Source organism: Carassius gibelio, chromosome B21 (genome assembly GCF_023724105.1).
Source record: "Carassius gibelio isolate Cgi1373 ecotype wild population from Czech Republic chromosome B21, carGib1.2-hapl.c, whole genome shotgun sequence".
Taxonomy (NCBI): domain Eukaryota; kingdom Metazoa; phylum Chordata; class Actinopteri; order Cypriniformes; family Cyprinidae; genus Carassius; species Carassius gibelio.
This window is the reverse complement of record NC_068416.1, coordinates 7,373,977-7,396,165: the sequence shown is the minus strand read 5'-3', so window position 1 is coordinate 7,396,165 and position 22,189 is coordinate 7,373,977. Positions and strand designations below refer to the sequence as shown.

Below are 22,189 nucleotides of genomic sequence, written 5' to 3'. Positions count from 1 at the left end.
TTGAGGTGATGGTCCCGAGCCAAAAGGTCTACTGATGCTACATAATTGGTCATGACCGCAGTTATACATAAGCATACTGATCATTTTCATACGTAACCCCTTGAAGACTCAATAGGACAGATTATTAACATATTGTATGTTTCTAAAGAAACACAGCTACTGTATGTTATTCAGTAAATGGCTAATTTATACTCAAAGAAAGTCTGTACAAAAACGTCCCAGTATACTGTATTAATTTTTTTAATTTTTAATTGCACATTGTATTGTATAGTTTAAAAGTTGAAGGAAATGTCTGAATATTTCCTGCAATTTTTTGTAAGGACATTAGTTGTTTTTCTTATAGTGTAGAACAATAATTGAACACATTAAATCAAATACTGACTTGCAAATACACTTTTTTTTATAAGTGCATCAGCCACAATGATTAATAATGATATATTTTGTGATATATCAACATATAGGCCAACATTTTACAGAGCTATTCATGAGGTTCATCTTACAACAGTCTAACAACAATCAGCAACAACAGTAATCACAATGAATAAAGCCAAATTAATGTTACTAACCATGTTGACTTCTGAAATGGAGTCAATACTGGCAATATTTATACTCATTCCCACGATGACTGGAGGACCTGAAGAAAAAGAAAAACAAAGAGAGAGACAAGATTAGGCAATGACAACATCGGTGCATTGTGGCAACATCATAAGAAGTGTATCTACAATGAGTAACAAAACGAGACCTTTTCACAGACACAAGAAAGCCAAATACACATCAACTTGTGGATATCTACTGTATTTCATTTGATACTAAGTGCTTCCAAAAGACACTTAAGTGGTAAACTTCCCAGTGATTATTTCCTTCTGTTCTCATTGTATCGACCCTGAACATGTTTCCAAACATTCTTCATTCTGAGCTCTTACTCTATAAGTTTTATAAAGCTCACTAATCAGAATATTGCTTGCCAAAAAAGAAGAAAAAAGCTTTCCAGTTCTGTGTGCTATATGCATCAGACGGTCAGTGAACAGCTGTGGGTGTGCGGTCTGAGACTGAGACTATTATGAGACAAACAATCTTGTAAACATTGGCGGAGTTTGCCTTTTTTGTGGGTGCAAGTGAGAACGCCTGTGTTCCAAAAGGCTCCACAAAAATAGAAGAAAGCATAGACCACAAAGCTACAATAAAAAAAAAATGCATGACAATGGGCCAGATTTAGTCATGACATTCATTATTTATCCAAAGCATTTATCTCAAATAGTAGCCATTTTTCCATTACCCTTCAAATTACGCAAATTGAGCTTGCCAATTGAAAATACACCTATTGGAAACATTCATTTTTACAAAAACTCCCAAATATTGTTAAAAAAAAAAGTTTTCATGCTTGCATGAGGTGGTTTTTCAGGCAATGCGGAAAAGGTATAATTTGCTAAATTGCAATGGAAATGTTTTTTCTATCTGTGCAGCTTCTGTAAAGATACAGGCATACGCCTCCTTTGAATAAATATAGCCAATATCTGTCAAAATCCCTCCAAAACCCGTTGCCATGATTTATCGCGAGTGGCAAAAGATTTTGTTTTATTCGCATAACATTGGTTAATGGAAATTATGTCATTTCACAATACTTTTACAAGTAACACATACGTTACAAATCTGTAATGGAAACGTGCTAATATGCCTTCCTTTGATAGGTTCATATATAAATTGGGAATTGTTTTTTAAACGTAAGCACAGCAATCCGAGGTTTTAAATATTAAACCTTTGCACATAAATACATCTACTTCAAAAACTCTGCTTGACTATTTTACTAAATATGGCATTTGCCTTAATGGAGAGGGATTAGTCAAAGCTTGGGAAACATTTACAACCAGTACAATGTGAATGTTAAATGGGCCTTATTCTTTATTGCTGAATCATTTTGCCATCGTCAGTCAACAAAACCACTGGTTGATACAGCAAAAATAAATAAATAAATTATATATATACATTTTTTTTTTTTTTTTTTTTTTTTTTTTTTTTTTGTAGTATTTATAGGGGGAAAAAATCATGCCAGAGACAGATAAATTGATTCCATTTTTAAGACTACAAATTAAAAAAAAATTAATAAAATAAAAATTAATGAATTACTCAATCAATCAATCAATAATATATTTGGACTAACATTCACCAATGAATTAGAAGAAGAAGGTTAAGAACATCCCAATGATCTCCTTGACATATTCATATATGATAGATTCATAAGGAAATCAGTTGTTTGTTCCCCTATTCAATATTATAAAAAATTATGCAAATATAAACTTTTTTTGTACATTTTACTTTTCCTTAAAGTGTTTCATATTTATTTTTTTACAGTATATTTTCTGAGATTTCCTTTGTTTGTCATCCATCTTCTGTGCTGTCTTAAAAATATCTCTAAGATGTCATCCGGACGCACTGTAGAAAGAAAGAAAGAAAAAAGCATGGTTCTTTCGACCGCAGTTTTGAAATATTTACTAACTGAGCACTTGACTGAGAGTGCAGTCTTCCATCTCTCTGTGTATCCTCTCCATCTTCTTTGTGCAGTGGTACTTTTCACCCCCCATCTTTTGACTGCTGACATGTTTGCACGACGTCCCGCCTCACTCTTAAATGCCCGCAGTTCCTTTACTCTCTCACCACAACTCATAAAATCAGAAAAGGGAGAGAAAGAGAGAGAAACAGCGCTTGCGGAGCAAAGGAAAAAATGGAGCTATTTTCCTGTGCGCTTTGTGAAGGCAACCAGCAAGAATTTTCCCAGGAGATGTCAAAGTACATTCATTGGCTAGTTATAAACAGTGAAGCCTGAAATCTTCCGCACGCTCCTGCCGCTAAATATTTTGGACCCGGGCTTCCATGAAACAAAGGAAGATTGGAGAATGCTGCCCTGTAACAGATAAAGACTATTTTGGCCTACTCTCCTACTAGTCCGATCATAAGTGCTGCGCATGTTAGCCATCATAGTTGCCTAAAAATGGCTGGTCTACTTCTAAGGCAAATTCTGTTTTTGTGTGAATGATGTAGGTCCTGTAGGTGAAGCTTCTCACGAGTAAAAGAAAAAAAAAAAAACATTATCCCACACATTCTGTGTGACTGAGTTAAGTTGCACTGATCTGGGAATATTTCCTCTGATTTGATAATAGAAAGTAAAAATGTCATTCATCAGGAATGCATTTCGACAGCATATAATGCCATTTAAATGAAACCGCATGATGCAAAGCTTTGTCTAAAGAAACACAGAGAACACAAAATAAAATGGCATTGCTCCTTTTGAATATTGGATGTATTTGGTTAATGCTCTGTGGCACCTGTACATCCCCCTTTCTTTCTTTCTTTCCGCCGCCTCAGGAATTCAGTGCATTTCCACCAATTTGTCCCTCTCCAACTGCTCTAACAGATGGCACCATCATCTGTATACATATTTAAATGACAAATGTAAGGCAGGTGGCTTCTCTAGAGAAGCTATCTCCATTCAAAAGACTACTTTTCTCCCCCAATGCCTTTGTTTGGCTAAACCAAGGCCAGATCACATGGAGCCAGGCCCCGACACAGCAAAAAAAGAGAAAAACGGGTAGAAACAGCCAAAATAGCAGTTCTGACGGAACACAAGTGCCAAGGATGCTGCGTCCCGGGCTGTATTCTCATGGGTCACTGCTTTCTCCCTAAGCAGGTTTTCACTGACACAGCGATGTATCTCTCCTGCAGGTAATGATGACGGTAATGTCTAGCGTTTGTGTTGAACCCCTTTCCTTAGGAGAGAGCTGAAAGTGCTTACTGGTGGGGGGTGAAGGAAGCTCACAGCAGTCGATCTGGATGATGTATAGCCGCAAGTCTTCGGCATAACAGCGGACTGCCAAGAATGTATCGCCCCAATTAGTTCAGAAGTTGATGAGCTCTCACGGCATAACGGAGCATAATATAAATATGTCTCCGTTTGTGCTAAACAAACACATACCTATGGTTCAGGAGTCCCTTACCATAGGTAAGACTATTTGAGGAGCCTTACAGCACCCTCTATTGAAGCTAAAGGGTATTGCAGGGCTATTACATCTTTCTGCATTTGCTGTGAAGCAAAGATGTCAGTGCTTTAGGACTGAAGTGTGTGTGTGTGCTCTTGTTTTTGTGACATATCAGGACACATCTCTGTATAATGACATGGGTATGACACGGGTATTACAAGGAGAGGGTGACTTATGAGGACATAACCCATGTCCCCATTTTTCAAAACACTTATAAATCAAACAGAATGAGTTTTTTGAGAAAGTAAAAATGCACAAAGTTTCCTGTGAGGGGTAGGGTTAGGTGTAGGGCCATAAAATATACAGTTTGTACAGAATAAAAACCATTATGGGATGTCCCCACTTTTCACAAAAAACAAACGAGTGTGTGTGTATACATATATATACAGATAGATAGAAAGATAGACATAGATTTTCCTATAAATACTATATTAATACATTTCTAAGCATTTTATACATAAACGTTTGCAATTGCATGTGAATTAGAGTAAGCACAGGCCTTCATGCCGTTCATCAACGCAGTCACGCACAGCACCATACATGGAGAAATAGAGTGGCGAAGAAAATACCACTCTTCCACCCGATTCAATATTCTAATCATCAACTCATTGCTTAGCAACAGAGGGGTTCCATAGCAACAAGGCGGCATTGTCACTCTTACATTGCAACGAGAGACACTGTGCTTTTCATATATTGTATTCAATATGCTTCATTTTTCCCTCTCATGAATGGCTTAACGTTGGCACCGTGTCCTTTTGTCAGAGGGGGAACATACATTATTAGAGATGGAACACTGAGGATTGGACACATATAGGAAGAGACGTTCCAGGCACATGTTTAAAACATGAAGCGTTCGCATGTGCCAGGGTGAAAGGAGAACACTTATGTATTCCTCTACCTGACATTTATAGCTATTAACACATTGTTGACATTTAAAAGTCTCTGGATGTGGTGAGTCACAACTAACAGCGTATTTATTATGCTAAAGTAGTCATAGGAATCACCTACACTAAAAAAGAACACTAACTATACAGCAGGCTGATAACAGACATTTCATTTAGAGTCTATTGGTAGAACAAAATCACACAAAACATGAGTTTTCATTATTTTTGTAAGAACGCAAAAAAAAAAAAAAAAAAAAAAATTAAGACGGAAATAAAAAAAGCTTAAAATTATTTGAGCTTAAACCAAATTTTTTGAAGTCCCTGTTTTGTACTCAATTTGTAGAAAGTGTTACATGTATTGATTTAAAAAAAAAAAAAAAAAGGTCATCACTTTATATATTTTGGCTTTTTTTCCGTACAGTTTCAATTATTTTCTTTACTTAATAGTACTTCAGCATTAATGGACATTTGGAGAGGTAATTTGTGTATCTGTTGCAAACAAAACAACTTTGTGATACTGACAGACTTTGATGAATGAAAGCGCTCTACAGACTCAGAGCCCAGAACAAAGAGATAAATGTGTACAGTTCTGCAAGTTTTACGAAAGTCAGCAAGCAGCCATATGGCTCTGCACATTTGCAGAAACACACATCAGCAAGAAGAAGAAACACCTAGCCGAACTGCGTCAACCTGCAGAAGACTTTCAGGACTATACTTAGCTTTTTCCGATTTATTTCAAACAAAACACAGTATATCCAAAGAAATAAGCTGTGTAATAATGCAGTCATTATAGTAGTAGGGACTGTTCATTGGAAAGATGGTTTTGAGGTTATGGTTTAAGAACTAAGCTAATGGTGACCAAAAAATAGCCTTCATACATTTATAATCCCATAAATTCAGGACACTTAAAAAGTGTTACAATTTGCAGGTAAATCGACATTTACATTTGTGTCTGCATAGTCAGGGAAACGAGGTACATTTTGAAAAGAGTCCATGTTGAACAGGGTGGCCATTTCTAAAACACAAAAAAGAGGGCACTTTGCAGAATTCAGTGAAGCCAGGGTAAACATTTAAAAACAATTCCAAAACTTTTATGTAAAAATGCTAAAATTTCTTCAATAAATGCAATTAGAATAATAGGGCACTAGGATACAGTTACAATAATAGAATACCATTGATTTGGAATGTTACAAATCAAATAAAATCAGTATCAATCAAAATCCACCTTTGCACTGCAAAGCTGCATCTAAAGTGGCATTTAGATGAACAAAATGCATTTCCTTGTATTTATTGCATAGACTTTATATTTTTTTGTCTTCACTTTGAGTTTTGCTGTGATTTTTTTGGAATTACTTTCATTGTTTTCAACAGAATTATTTTACAGTTGATATTGGCAATATTGCATCTAAAATGCATTACTGTATTAACTTACACATAGCATATTATTTATTAATTATACACCATTGGACATAAATACAAAGTAGTGATAATCTTAAAAGAAGGGCAAATGAGCATTTAGCATTCTGAGTGTTCGACAGCGAGTCAGTTGTTCTAACATAATCCGGAAGGTCAATGGTTCCCGATGGCTCTTTTGAGGTATAATAATGAAATGGGTTTTCAAACATGTTTCCTGGCCACTGAGCCAGTCGCATCCATCTCAGGCCCTGCGATAAATGACATGTCTTTCACTGTGTATTTATCTGAGACAATCACAGGGCCGTATCCTGTCCTTGACAGATCCCTCCTGACTCCCAAGGACTAGTCTTGCCCATCCATCACCGGGGGTGCGAAGAGGGTCCCGTGGGGATGTGCGTCTTCACCTGCAGCCTGTCTCGTCATAGCTGCAAAAACATGTGGTTTGTAGGAGAACAATGAAGTGTGCTTTCTATGCTTACGTGCCTGCTAATAGGCCTCTTCATTCTCCTTCCAAGCATAACCGGCAAACACGCACATACAAAGCACGTTCCTCTAGTAAAAGAGGACTGCAGCGAGACAGGATGCGAAAGGAACAGCCTCCTCAAGCATTTTCTGTTCGACCGGCTCTCTCCCCATAAATCAGAAGGCATTCTCTACTCATCGGGATAGAGATCATTTGTGCAGTGCTCGTCCATTTATCGCCCCACTCTGACAATGCTGCACTTTTGTGCTGAATGCGCGCTACTTTTGCATCCAGCGTTGATGCGTGTTCAGCCCACACACGCCAAAAAGGCCCCTTTTCTTTTAAGCATCGGCACATGGGAGAGAAGCTGTGTGGCTGCTTGCAGGAGTTAAGTTAATTAATAGGGAAACTAGCTGGAGCATTGTAGGTGTATTCATTATTAATTAAGAGACTTTATGCCAGCTGGGAGAGATGTCAGCAATTAGGGGAGATTTTGCGGTGTGCAGTTGTCCTTGGATATGGGAGTGTGTCCCCTGTGAGGCACAGTGTGGTCGCAGAACACTTTGAGTCATGAGGGTTTATCACACCCATAACTTAACTGTTTGGGGGGTCTTTGCATTTTATCACTAGTATCTCTTTTCTCAGGATGAGCTCATTTTCTACTGGAATATAACTGGACTACGTGGGCATCATGTGGATAATGGGGTAAATAAGACATGTCTCCACTTCCTTAGAAAGTGTAGCCAACATGTCCCAGTATAGCCACTGTCATCTTGCTCCAATGACGTCATTTGGAGCCCGGGTCTGCGCAGCAGTGATTCATTTAGAGCCAGAGTCTGTGCAGTAGTGAATCTTTTAGAGCCGGAGTCTGTGCAGTAGTGAATCATTGAGAGCCAGAGTCTGCGCAGCAGTGATTCATTTAGAGCCAGAGTCTGTGCAGTAGTGAATCATTTAGAGCCAGAGTCTGCGCAGCAGTGATTAATTTAGAGCCGGAGTCTGCGCAGCAGTGATTCATTTAGAGCCGGAGTCTGTGCAGTAGTGAATCATTTAGAGCCAGAGTCTGCGCAGCAGTGATTAATTTAGAGCCAGAGTCTGCGCAGCAGTGATTCATTTAGAGCCAGAGTCTGTGCAGTAGTGAATCATTTAGAGCCAGAGTCTGCGCAGCAGTGATTAATTTAGAGCCAGAGTCTGCGCAGCAGTGATTCATTTAGAGCCAGAGTCTGTGCAGTAGTGAATCATTTAGAGCCAGAGTCTGCACAGCAGTGATTAATTTAGAGCCAGAGTCTGCGCAGCAGTGATTCATTGAGAGCCAGAGTCTGCGCAGCAGTGATTCATTTAGAGCCAGAGTCTGTGCAGTAGTGAATCATTGAGAGCCAGAGTCTGCGCAGCAGTGATTCATTTAGAGCCAGAGTCTGTGCAGTAGTGAATCATTTAGAGCCAGAGTCTGCGCAGCAGTGATTAATTTAGAGCCAGAGTCTGCGCAGCAGTGATTCATTTAGAGCCAGAGTCTGTGCAGTAGTGAATCATTTAGAGCCAGAGTCTGCGCAGCAGTGATTAATTTAGAGCCAGAGTCTGCGCAGCAGTGATTCATTTAGAGCCGGAGTCTGTGCAGTAGTGAATCATTTAGAGCCAGAGTCTGTGCAGTAGTGAATCTTTTAGAGCCGGAGTCTGTGCAGTAGTGAATCATTGAGAGCCAGAGTCTGCGCAGCAGTGATTCATTTAGAGCCAGAGTCTGCGCAGCAGTGAATCATTTAGAGCCAGAGTCTGCGCAGCAGTGAATCATTTAGAGCCAGAGTCTGTGCAGTAGTGATTCATTTAGAGCCAGAGTCTGTGCAGTAGTGAATCATTTAGAGCCAGAGTCTGTGCAGTAGTGAATCTTTTAGAGCCGGAGTCTGTGCAGTAGTGATTCATTTAGAGCCAGAGTCTGTGCAGTAGTGATTCATTTAGAGCCAGAGTCTGCGCAGCAGTGATTCATTTAGAGCCAGAGTCTGTGCAGTAGTGAATCTTTTAGAGCCGGAGTCTGCGCAGCAGTGATTCATTTAGAGCCAGAGTCTGCGCAGTAGTGAATCTTTTAGAGCCCGGTTCTGCGCAGCAGCGATTCATTTGGAGCCAGAGTCTGCTCACTAATGATTCATTCAGAGCTTACAATCATGACACCACACCCCATTTTTATAGCATAAAATAACTTATTAAAATCAAACGTATAAGAAAAACAAACACTTGAACATAGATCAGTTTGAGAGGAACTAGCTAAATTAATGGAAACGATCTTTTGGAAAATATATTTGAAGTGTAATTAGATTTTTTATTTTTTTTGGCTTATGCCCCATTCATTAACATGGAGAGGGCGGGGTTAATAACCGATACCAGACAGCAGATGGGGATACAAAGGTTTTGGCTAAACTTATCAAGATGTGTGTGGCACACTTGAGTGAATCTCACAAAAACGTGTCCAGGTCATGATTCACCCCAACAATCAATTCAAATGAAATAAAAAACACATAAAATAACAAACATTTTTATTCAATAGTTATTTTATTTTCATTCATAAGTATTGATGAGGGTGTCAAGTGAAAATGTCTGGCATTCACCCTATAAATTGTCTCAATAACATTTACTTTCTTTTTACAAGACAAGACACAGCACAGATTTCAACCTGTGTCTCCTCTGTGAGCAACACTATGGTTGAACACATCTATAGCACATGCCAATCAATGTTTCCAAAAAAGTCATTTAACTTGTGATGCTGATTCTATAAGAAGTAGTTGTTTAGAACTATAAAGCATGACACATTTAGCACAGAAGAGTAAAATAATTACTGCCAGACATTAATGGCTAGTCGCCGACCACTAGCCATTTAGCCTGACCTCAGGGAAGCCAGCGTCTGCAAGATGGCGGTGTGTTAGCAAACTATTTAGAGAATGCACGGGTGTCCATGACAACCTAAACCTTTGGTGGGAGCAAACCCACTGCAGCAACATGATGTAATGTACAACATAACACAGTATTTCAACGTGCTTCTATGTTCTATGTCATTGTCAAGTGGCTGCTACTGTATATGATTGCTTATTGAATCAAAAAATTAAACCCACCCATAAATCTGGAATTTAAATTTAGCTTGGTTGTCTCCTTCAGTTTATGTCTGTGGAACAGTTTTGCCAGTTTTATTGTCTGGGAGGCAAAAATAAGTCTGGTATCTAACAAGTCGCATGGTTTGAGGTATCATTCACGTGCTCTCAGACAAGAAAGATACTAAAAATAGTATTTTTGAAGAATATTTTATTGTATTTTACTCTAGGTAGAGCAGGTTGCCTCAGGTGGACAGATATGTTAAAGGGATAGTTCATCCCAAAATGAAGGTGAGTAAATGATAAAAGAATTTTCAAACCATTTCAATTCCTGACTTTCTTCTGTGGAAGACAAAAGGAGATGATTGGAGAATGTGTCTTAAAATATCTTATTTTGTGTTTCACACACAAAAGAAAATGCAACCCAGGTTCATCTGAAAAACATTTCTGCAAAATGACATTTCTCTGCGACAAATATCCAGCGAGCAGCACTAAAAGCATGTTCAGTTCCATCCAAAAAAGACAAATGTGAATCTACAAATGTATTGCAGCAGTTTGGAAATGAAGTGTCCATCTACACTAAACCCTGCTAAACTAAAAACTAAAGCCAACTACAACATTTTCAAGCCATTGTCATGGGAAATCATCATTTTATAAGGTTGCAATTTTGCCTGATTTGTACAAGGTGAACTGTACAAAGTCTTTATTAATCAAAAGTCTGCCACTGTAATCAAAATTTGTGTGATAAGGAATGAAAGTTGTTGGTGTTTTATTGCCATGAGTGTTCATTTCAGCTAGAAATTGCAGTGAATTGTCATTTTCTGAATGATCACATGCTGAACACTGCTCGCAACACATTGTATTTTTATATGTGGGATACATTATCTACTGTATGTCTGATGGTAAATATAGCATTGAGTAATAAAAGACTTTGCCAGCATAACAAGAAAACAACTAAAACTATTTAAGTTTTGAGGTTTGCTCGGATTTGAAAATAAAATGGTAATAGTGGTGCATATTATTATTGCCTAAGCAAAAACCACTAAAAATGTAATTCATCTGCAGAGAACAGCAATGCATCTATGTGGTAACTCCAAACCTGGTTTAATTTTAAGATACATAGCAAAAACCAAAGGCCTAGAGTAGCCTCATTCTTGAGGGAAAAGGGTCCATGTTCACAGCTTTATGGATGTGTCGCCACCATTTCAAGCTTTGTTAACGGCGGGATCTGAGACCATAAAACTCATTTTAGAGGCGATGACAGCTAGATTTACTGTAAAGTGCTGTCTCCAGAGTGAGGGGCTCAAACTGGAAGGGTAGGAGACGGTTGCTAGCCAAGTTCTCTCTTTTGCACCCTGTCTGCAAAACAACAGCATGATAGCTCCCCTTTTCCTGACATTGGGGGAGTTCAAACACAGCGGACACATGTTTGTCCCTTTTCCTGGCATTTTGTAGGAGCCAGTGAATATGCTTTGACATATTTCCAATGCCCTACCCCCCAGAATAAATTCTAGTTGACTAGCACTACATCCTCCATTTTGTCAGATGTGTTTGTTAGGCAACTTTATGTCATTTTCTGACACAAGCCTCAGAAAATTTTCCATCACAGTAACATTCTAGCCTGTGTTAAGACACCATACAGACATAAACATGCTCTCAAGTTAAGATTTATCCACAGCACCTTGCATGTGACAGTTGCATGTAATGCAAAGCAATGCATTAAGCTTGAAGAAGTGTCAGCTTGCTCGTTCCATCAGAGTGACTACATATCATCAAACTCACACACACACACACTGTTGTCTAAGGTCGGGGATAGTAAATCACATTGTTAACGAGATGGTCTGCCCTCTGGCTACTCTGCACTGCTATTTGTCTAGGACTTGGCAACCATTTGGATTATATATTGGCCCTGTGATGTAAATGTACGTGTGAGATGTGGTTCCACATAGCACTTGAGTTAGAAATCCTATATGTTTGCATCAATAGAAGATGGCCACTTTAACAGAAGATGCACCATTAATCTAATCTATTTTCATGGTTTTCATCCTTTCTGTTTGAAATGCTTATGATTCAATTTAGTTTAGGAGAAAATGGCTTTTGAGTTTTCTCTGCATTATGATACTGAGCAGCTATACATGCTTTATAAATGTACTATTACATGTTTATTACATATTTATAACACATATTCAATAGTTTCATGGCATTTCCTCAAATTCTGAGCTAATTTACAAAGTGTTGATGTAACAAAGCTTTTAAAGCATTGCCTATAGTACTAAAGTTGAAGGAGATGCCGATAACCCAGCACAGGAAAAACACTTACTGCAACAATTTACAGGCCACTGCTTTTTATTAGATTTCCTGCAGTCCATGGGGGCCACTTACATCTTGGGCAAAATGGTGAGCTCCTCAAAGATAATGTAATTAGCGGTCTTCAGTTCATAGTTTCATTTCAATGGTCTCTCTCTTAGACTACAGACCTTACTCTTCAGGGAGCAGGGCACCCCTCTTTTTCGTATGAAACTGAAGCACCAGGGAGACTGACAGAGGTAATCTAGCATAATGTGTGTAACAGTAATCTGATGTGGGGTTTATATTTTATATCCACATATTAAAATTTGCACACCATATCTGAATAAACACAAAAGCAAATTAAATTTAAGAGCTACAGTGGATGGATTGTTATGACATAACTTCAGTTTTGGTCTGTAGACATTATATGACTTGTGAAGACTTGGAGCATGGTCCATAAGTTACCTGGACTGCTCTGGCATCCGTTCAAGGTTTGGAAATCTTCGTTTTGAACGTTTTAATGAAATGAACACACCTAAGTACACTTTTAAAGACATATTGTTGCGTTTTAAAGCATGATTTCATAAGATTTTAAAGTACACTTATTTTGAAGTCTTGACCAAAACGCTGAAGCACATCTAAAGCGCTTATTTTAATTATAGCATGCTATTTTACATTATTTTAAAGAGTGATATATTTTAAATGTACTAAATTGCAACTTCACCATTACAAATTAGTAATTATAAATATATTTAAATACATAACATAGAAAAATCAATAGAAATGACTTTACAGTATATCGTAATGCTTGTCACTACATACAACAGTACAATTTAACCATCTCAAAGACCGAAGTAATTCTGAAATGTAATATAAAGATACGGTCCCAATTTATATTAGGTGGCCTTTACTACCATGTACTTACACAGTGCAATGTACTTAAAGTGTTCATATTGTATTGAGAAAAAAAACTTTTGCTGCTGTTGAGGTGGGATACGGGTAAGGTTAGGGACAGGTTTGGGTAGGGTGGTGGGTTAAGGTGTAAGGGATGAGTCAACAGTTGCATAAACATGTATGCACACAATAAGTGCATTGCATCAAATTATAAATTTAAATGTAATTACATAATAGTTCAGACCCCCTAATATAAAGTGGGACCTTAATTGGGTAAAAACACGCACTAATTGCATTTAATTAATTTTGCACTTATTATTTTAAAGCGTATTATTTTGTGTAATAAGTACTCTTTTCAAAATAATACAAATTTGTACTTTTTTCCCACTAAGGCATTCTTGCAGTATCTGTGTTGCATCGGTAACCCTGCTGTTTGCATTAATAGTTGCCATGTCACAGCTAAAGAGAAATGTGGTTAATTGAGATACACACTTTCCATCTGAACTTTTCTGTGCAGGCAGATTGTAACAGAAATCTCAGTCAAATCATGCTGTGATACAGACACATTGACAGGAGCCTGTTCTGTCAGAATGCCCTGTGTGTGGGTGGATGCATGTCTGGAGGGGTGCCGCGAAGCATGAACTGCTTACGTAATCTAAACACACACAGGTAAATGCTGTGTTGATCTTCACACATATGAACTGGAAAAATGAAACCATGCATGTGAGAGTGAATAAAATTGTTTCATTTTTAACAAACACATTTATATTATGTTAGATTGTATACATTAATAATTTACATACTGAAAATACCATAAATACCTTACATACCTCATCACTCAGTCAGCAAAGGCTTGTTATTATTATTATTTTTATTATTATTATTATGTACTGTAGGCTCCATTAATCCTTGTATGGAATATGGATGGATGCATTTTTGTGTTGGGAAGTTCTGTGTCGCACTGTATTGAAAACACAGCTATACAGCCAAGTGCAGTTATCTTAAACTCTCTCAAATGTAGTTAATCATGTTTTAATAACATTCATAATATGTGTAATATTATAATATTTTAGATAAGTGAGGAAGATCAGTTTTGAGCAATTTTAATTTCCCTAGTATGAATATAATAATTATCATTATTGAAATGAAAGAACAGTTTCTGTTGCGAGAGAGAGAGAGAGAGAGAGAGAGAGAGAGAGAGATAACAACAACATGCAGTTGATTTATGGCCTCGGGTGTGACATGTTGCGTATCTAGGCAACTGTATTCATGTTCCATTCTGTTGATTAAACTTTCAGCATGTTTTTTATGAGCAGCACATAAACCGGCCCTGGCGACACAGCCGGACTGAACCAGACCTGAGAACATGAAGGTATCTTTTGTTAGAGAGGATGACTTGAAATGAGAAACCGCAATCTCATAAATTCAAAGTCTTCAGAGACCTTCAGAGGCCGCCTTGATTATTGAGGTTGTAAATAAGGCCAGCACGGGCTGTAATTAATCCACTGTCTTCTTCTTCTAGACAATGACGAAGTCTGTTTTATCTGAATGAAGCAAAAGGATCAGTTTCCACTGTCATTTTATTCCAGAGGAATATTCACACTGCAGGCCACGATCGCAAAATAAACCCAGACGTGGTTTCAGGATTTGCAGAATTATTCGTATCACCCTAAATGAGTTTATTTCAAAATAATAGCCAGCTGATTGTATACAGATTACCTAATAATGGAAAAATGTGCAAAAAAAAAAAAAAAAAAAACAGGTATCAGGTACAATAGAGAGTAACAGTTAGTTTTTGATGCAGCCAACCCAACCCAATCTCATGGCAATTCGTACATTTTTCACAAGGTGGCTTATTCGTAACAATTTGTACGACCACAATCGTACAAATTAATACGATTGTTGCCAAATCGTACGTATTTTACGAGTTGCAGAATTCGTATGAATTTGTACGAATTACCTACACCTAACCCTGCCCCTAAACCTAACCGTCACTGGGGTCGTATAAAATCATACGAGTGAGGTCGTACAAATTCGTATGAATAAGCCACTATTTAATTGCCCTATAATTGAAATTGGATGTGGTGTTTACATGTTGATTGGATGGGACAACACATTGACGGGCGAAGACCTTCGAGGACACCTTTACTGACCAGCAGGTTCAATATGACCAGGTTTAGGTCCCAAAAAATCAGCATCTAATGATTTTAACAATTCTAATCATCGTCATATAATATACTAAAGCTACAGTACTGTATTACTAAAGTACTGTGTTTATCCTTTGTGAATTATTTTTTTAAATATATATATAGAAATAAAGTATTTTTTTCCACATTTGGTTATTTATTTATTTAAAGACTATTGTTTAGCTAATATAAAATTAGCAATGTGCTACTGTTGAACCAACACTATCTCACGACCAATTTGTACGTATTTTATGAGGTGGCTAATTCTTACACATTTGTACAACCTCACTCATATGATTTTGTATGATTTGTCTAGACCCCAGTGACGGGTAGGTTTAGGGGCGGGGTTAGGTGTAGGTCATTCGTAACTTGTAAAATACGTACAATTCAACACAAATCGTATGAATTTGTACAAATGAGGTCATACGAAGTCATGCGATCAGGCTGGTTGAACTGCCTTTTGGTTTTGGAACAAAGCTCAAATCCAGTGACAATCAAACCATTCAGCGTACCTAATCCTTAAAATATGTCTCTGACATTTTAAACGGCAGAATGTTGTCCAAATACCTCCTGAGCAATGATTATGATAATGATTACAAGTAGATTGGCATATTTCACCATAAACACCATCAGCATCAAATATGGTCTCCACTTCCTATGGTTGCATAGATGCTTTGAAAGTCGTATCGCGCTCAAACACAAAATGCAATTTGAGTTCTGCTCGGACTGTGCACCACATCTATGGGCTATTTATTGAGAGCTGGAGTCAAAGCCAATAACTGCAATGCAAACATTAAAAGGTAACGTCTTCGAGTGTCAAGCAAGGCTGAATAAAATGACTCATCATCTACTGCTGCTGAAACAATGAACATGAACAGGGTGAGAATGGCTACAATGGGAAGACTTTAACTGCCATAAACATGTTAGTCTCAGCCTCAGACAGAACACCTAATATTAAAATGCACTAGAAATGATTATAATACATGTAATGCTTTATTGTGTGATATTGCTGTTTGTGCATATTAAGTCCACTCCAATGGGAGTTAAAGAGGTGCAGCAGCAATATACAGTCAAATATAAATTATGTGTTTTATATTTCTAATTAATGTAAATGCCTTCTCGTTGACTGCAAAATTAAAATCACGAACTTGTAAATGAGCATAATATGGACACTGATTGTGTTTGAGGTACATATAAGAACGTTTACTAAATATCCAAACTGTACGTAATAATTATTATAATCAGTACATTTATAGTATTTGGAGAATTATTAATCTTCAAATCAAGTCTGCTAAATAGGTCGAAATGTAATTTTTTAAAATGAACTATGAATGTCAGCAAATTAGTAAAGTACAGTACAATTTCTAATAAGGCATTTCCACTTAAATAAAAAAATAAAAATAAAAAAATGATCAAAATAAATGCATGGTGCAATGCTATTTCAGCACATTTTGAAGCTTGTTCAACTGAATTGTGGATATTTCGTTAACAGCATTATTATTATTATTATTATTATTATGCGCTATAACACAGCTTACTAAAGTTGAACAACTCTTTGTATGTGTGTGTGAATCCATGTATGATCACATGCGTAAGCAGGCTTTGCATTTATGTGTGGTGTGGTGCGACTTCACACACAAATACACCACAACCAAACCCCGCGGCTATCCCTCTAGCCGGCATAAAGAGATGAAGCTCTTTTAGGACGGCCTGGTTTCTCGACCACCTAACTGGCCTCTTTCTTTCTCTCCATCTCCATCCTCTCTGCCCTCTCTCCCTCTCTCGCTGGCTAGCGTAGCTGCGGTCTGGGTCCAATTAAAATGCACGGCACTCCAAAGCTGAAGTTGGTCAGCAGTTGTGTCAGGAGTCTTGGGCTCTGACTGATGATGGAATTATAAGGATGTGATAGACTACAGTTCCCTAGGCTCCATCAGAGCGGATGCTGCATCCAATACAAGCGTGCAGCGCTGCAGGGTAACTGACCTCGCATCAGTGCTCTGTGGAGGGGCCATCACTGCTGACCAGATGATTGAAAATTCTATGTGTGTTCTACAAATGGAGTCGAAGAGCAGCAACAGTTAGTAACTGATAACATGTAATCTGGATTTTAAAATTAGTACTTGTTATTAGATTACATTTTAAATACTCTATTTTTTTATAGATTAAATATTATTGACAAAATAGCAATAAACTATCTAATATGACATTTTATCTTTTTGGAAAGTGTTTTAATTTGATTGATGACATTTAATTAATTATTAGTTTTGCATTAAACTCATAACTCCCCTTGCTGTTCTTTTACAAACCCCAGTTCGGGAAACCTTGCAAGTTTCATGCAATATATGTGACCCTGGACAACAAAACCAGTAATAAGGGTCAACTGTTTGAAATCAAGATTTACAATATAAATACACAAGCTTTCTGTTGATGTATGGTTTGTTAGGATATGACAATATTTGGCTGTCAATTTGGAAATCTGGAATCTGAGGATGCAAAAAAATCTAAATATTGAGAAAAATCATCTTTAAAGTTGTCCAAATGAAGTTCTTAGCAATGCATATTACTAATCAAAAATTAAATTTAGATATATTTACGTAGGAAATGTAATAAATATATTCATCTAACATGATCTTTACTTAATATCCTAATGTTTTTTGTCAAAAAAAGAAAAATCCATGCAATGTATTGTTGGCTATTGCTACAAATATACCTATGCTTCTTATGACTGCTTTTGTGGTCCAGGGTCATATATCTTCTCTTTGTATTTTTATATCAACATAGTACAAGATGATCCTATTTAAATCAAAGGGATAAACGAATTAGGTCAAAAGTAATCTAAAAGTAATCTAATAGTAGTCCAGTGATATTACCTAAAATGTGCAATGTACTGGATCACGTAACTAACTACTTTTTTTTCCGTTGTGTAATTTGGAATGAGTAATGGACTACAATTTATAAGTAATCTACCTAGTTTATTTTTTTTAAGAGAACATAGAACGTGTTTAAAATCTCAAATGTCTCAATGTGCCCTAAAATACTGCAAATCAGACAATGATGCAGCATGGAATTCTATATCAAACTCATAATTTCTACCAAAAAAAGGCTCTATGGTATATAAATGCATTTTGAGAGAATATGAGAGGATATACATTGACAGATAGATAGATAGATAGATAGATAGATAGATAGATAGATAGATAGATAGATAGATAGATAGATAGATAGATAGATAGATAGATAGATAGATAGATAGACAGATAGATAGATAGATAGATAGATAGATAGACTTGCTTCTTTGTTGAAATACAAGCAATTTGCTGAGGGACTGAATTGAAAAGTACATTCTGCAGCAAATCTATAGTCCCTTTGCAATATCAGCAGACAAACACAAGACTTGGGATGAATAGCCAGACAAGCGGACTTCTGGGTGTGGTGAAACAAAATTTTCACAGACTTTGTTGTTTCGAAAGCATCTCGTTGTCCTTCAACAATGTAAACGTGTGCAGAAATATGGACCATGAATAGCAACCTAAAACTGTGTGCTCAGCCTTTGTGAAAACTGAACCTACACAACTTTTTTTACAGGAGGCGGTGGGGATTTGTGGGCATACAGGATGCAAGAGCACAAAGTGCCTTTCCATCACAGACAGTTCCTTGTTTTCTTTTAGTACTGCCTAACCTTGAGATTGATGCTAATAAACCATGAGATGTTTCAGCTGTTTCTAGAAAATGTCTGCCTTCATACTGTCAGATTTAGTCTTGACATGATACCAGGGGTAGTAAACTTAGTCTTAATATATATATATATGTGTGTGTGTGTGTGTGTGTGTGTGTTTAAAGCACAAAGTTTTGAAAGCTTTCCTACACAAGGAGACATTGCATGACTATGAATGTACTGCGTCAGTCAGTGATATCGTATGCTCCAGATAAGTGAATGCTTCATCAGTGACTGGTAAGGATTTAAGATTTCTAAAAAAGAATCACGTGTACCTCCAAAGTCTGGCCGAAGGCGGATGTCATACCCCTTCAGCAATTTGTCCACTGTCGTCTTGGCCACAGATATTCCGGTATTTCCGGTGGAGGTGCTGCAGGAGAGAGAATTGAGAGGACTTTTTGTTGAAATTCAGCTAAAGAAAAATATACATCACATAGCTAATTTGTTCATTCATGTTATTTGATGAAGTCCTAAGTGATTTTATTGCACTGCATTTTGTATTTATTCAAGATTTTGTATTTCTTGAATGCTGCCAATCCGAAGAGGCTTATCTCTATCAATATAACCACCACATAATCATTAACATAAATATATGGCATCGAATAAATCACTGTTTTACTTTTTCTTTTTTTTTACTACTGAAATCTCCTCCAAATCAAAAAAAAAAAAAAAAAACATTTTTTGCTGATAAACAAAAACATCGCATTGTTAGTAGTCAACAATGGGTGGTTAGTTCAACATGAAACTTTGACAACTGGTATGACTTGGTTTATCTGGTTCAAACATGCAGTTTTCAGCCAGGGTTTTCAATTTGGGGTCCCAGGACCCCTGAGGGTCTGTGAACAGATGGGTAGTTGATGCATGATAACATATTCTTTTCTTTTTTTTCATCAACATCAACATTTTTGTGTAAAATGCATATGAATGTTTAGATGAAATTGTAGACCATTTTAACATGTTGCCCTCGCTCGTTTATTGTAGATGGATGTGTGGTGCTGTGACTTATGACAAATTCTACAAAAATATTCAGTCTCAATTACTATGAGGTCATTAAAGCTGTATGAATAATAATTAATAAATACGATAATTTTCAGTGCAGTATAGAATGTTATACATTGAGATGTTATACAGCAAGTGTCAGTGTTACATGTAAATACATAAAATATATATATAATTTCTATTTTTACATGTTTAATAATGTATTTTGAGGGGATGGGGGGTGGAAGGGGTAATATAGAATTTTTGGATGTGCTTGGCTGAATATGTAAAAGCACGGGGATCCTGCTTGGTCTTTAAAGGTTTAAAACTCTTTTTAGGGCCACATTTTTGTGTTTTTTACAACAGATAGTGTGCACATGACAGCCATTCTCGATTAGAAATGCACACACACACACACAAAACCCTTAATCTGAAAGTAATGTAGTAACAAGTCTAAACTGAAGGGTTTTAGGCCACCATTGTTGATTTCAATTTTTCAACTGCCAAATTATTAATAAACGAAGTGTGATGAGTAAAGGCAGAAATATTTATAGCATAATCAAGCTTGTCATTTGTCTAACAGGTGTTCCACAAACACAATATGAAAAGATACGTGCATTCGGCCTCAGAGGCTTCACAGCCACGTCGCATCTCAATGATCGCAAGTGAACTCATGTCATTAACCATTATTGACTGATAGGCGTCGTCGTTTTTATTCTTATTGGCTGAGTGATGATGGATCTCTTCTAACGCCAGCGACATGGTGGCATGGGTGGGGGTAGATCACAAGAAAAACATTGATTATTTGTATATTTGTATTTCACTCAGTGGACCAAAAACATAATAGTTACAGATGTTTGAATACGTTCTAAATAATAAAATAATCGTTAGTCTTGCTTCAACATATTGCTTAGCCTGTATGAGATTCAAAACACAGCTCTGTTATGACCTGATTTTGACTGATGCCAGAATACTGAGTTGTCATTGATAAATCGCAAAGGCCAAGTGGATGTAGAATATGGTTAGAAATATTCTACACACACACACACACACACACACACACACACACACACACATACACACACATTCGTATAATGCTATTTTAAATAATTGCTAATTAATTGTTTAACTGAGTGGGGATTTTTAAAAGGGGATAATGTGTAACTCACACAAACAAAAGAATATTGTGACGAATTATAAATAAAAATGTATGGTTAGTTTTCAATAATAGGCCTATGCGCTATAGAATTGATGCGAGGATGTTTCTTACACATACGATTTCTCTCTCTCTCTCTCTCTCTCTCTCTCTCTCTCTCACACACACACACACACACACAGAGAGAGAGAGAGAGAGAGAGAGAGAGAGAGAGAGAGAGAGAGAGCGAAAGAGAGAGATTCGACTGTTAATTCACGTACAAAATTAAAAATGTCAATATGTTATTAAACATTATGCAGTCATGATTCCCAATCATCTGGGTATCTGTTTGAATTTGACCGATATATGGCCTCATTTGTTTAATCCAACAGTCATAATTACCAATATGTTTAATTTCCTTACCTTTGTGCAAAGCAGACAAAGGACAAGGCCGCCAGAGCAGAAACAATTCCACATAATTTGTCTTCTTGAGGACCCAACATTTCCACAAATCCGTTAATTCAATTTCAGTAATCCAACCGCCCGTGCTCCAAACAGATGTTTAAAAAGAAGAAAGAAAGAAAAGAAAAAATAAGTAGAAAAAAAGAATCCAAAAGAAGGGGATGGGAGAAAAAAAGGCAAAATTAATGACTAAGTTCAAAGCACCAATGCACACATTTGTGATGTCCCCGCGAAAACTAAAATAAAAAAAGAAACAGGAAAAGGAGAAAAAAACTAAAATAAAAATTAAAAGGGGAGGGGGATTGGGGGAAAAGAAAAAGAAAAAAAAATATTTAAAAGGTCCCAGCTGTTATTCTTCAGCTATGGAAATCCGTGCAGGTCAGAGACCCCCTCGACCAACACCAGAAGATCAGACATCTCTCAGCTTCGACAGGACTTCTGGAAAAAATGCTGGAAAGTCTTCTTCATCCAAACCATGGAGAAAATAAAAAAATATGATGATGAAAAAAGGGAGGAAAAATGGAAGAGTATCAGTCTTCTTCTACACCTGTCGTCGCAGTTTCCAGGTCCAAAGCTGTGGACAAGCCATGGCTCCAGTGATGCTCCTTCAAAGAGGGGGTGCTCCACAGTGTGTGATAGTTTTATTTATTCCGCCACTCAGCTATAAA

The 22,189-nt window shown here is 37.1% G+C and overlaps 1 protein-coding gene across 1 annotated transcript in view; it reads right to left on the bottom strand.

Moving 5' to 3' along the window:
* Positions 1-21,977, bottom strand: part of gabrb4 (gamma-aminobutyric acid type A receptor subunit beta4) — a 45,058-nt gene extending 23,081 nt beyond the window's left edge. The window contains exons 1-3 of the mRNA XM_052587791.1: positions 21,483-21,977; positions 19,222-19,316; positions 567-634 (exon numbers count right to left, since the gene is read on the bottom strand). Of these exons, the coding sequence (XP_052443751.1) occupies positions 567-634; positions 19,222-19,316; positions 21,483-21,562 (243 nt within the window). The 5' untranslated portion in view covers positions 21,563-21,977. The remainder of the gene's footprint in view (positions 1-566; positions 635-19,221; positions 19,317-21,482) is intronic.
* Positions 21,978-22,189: the final 212 nt, after the last annotated feature.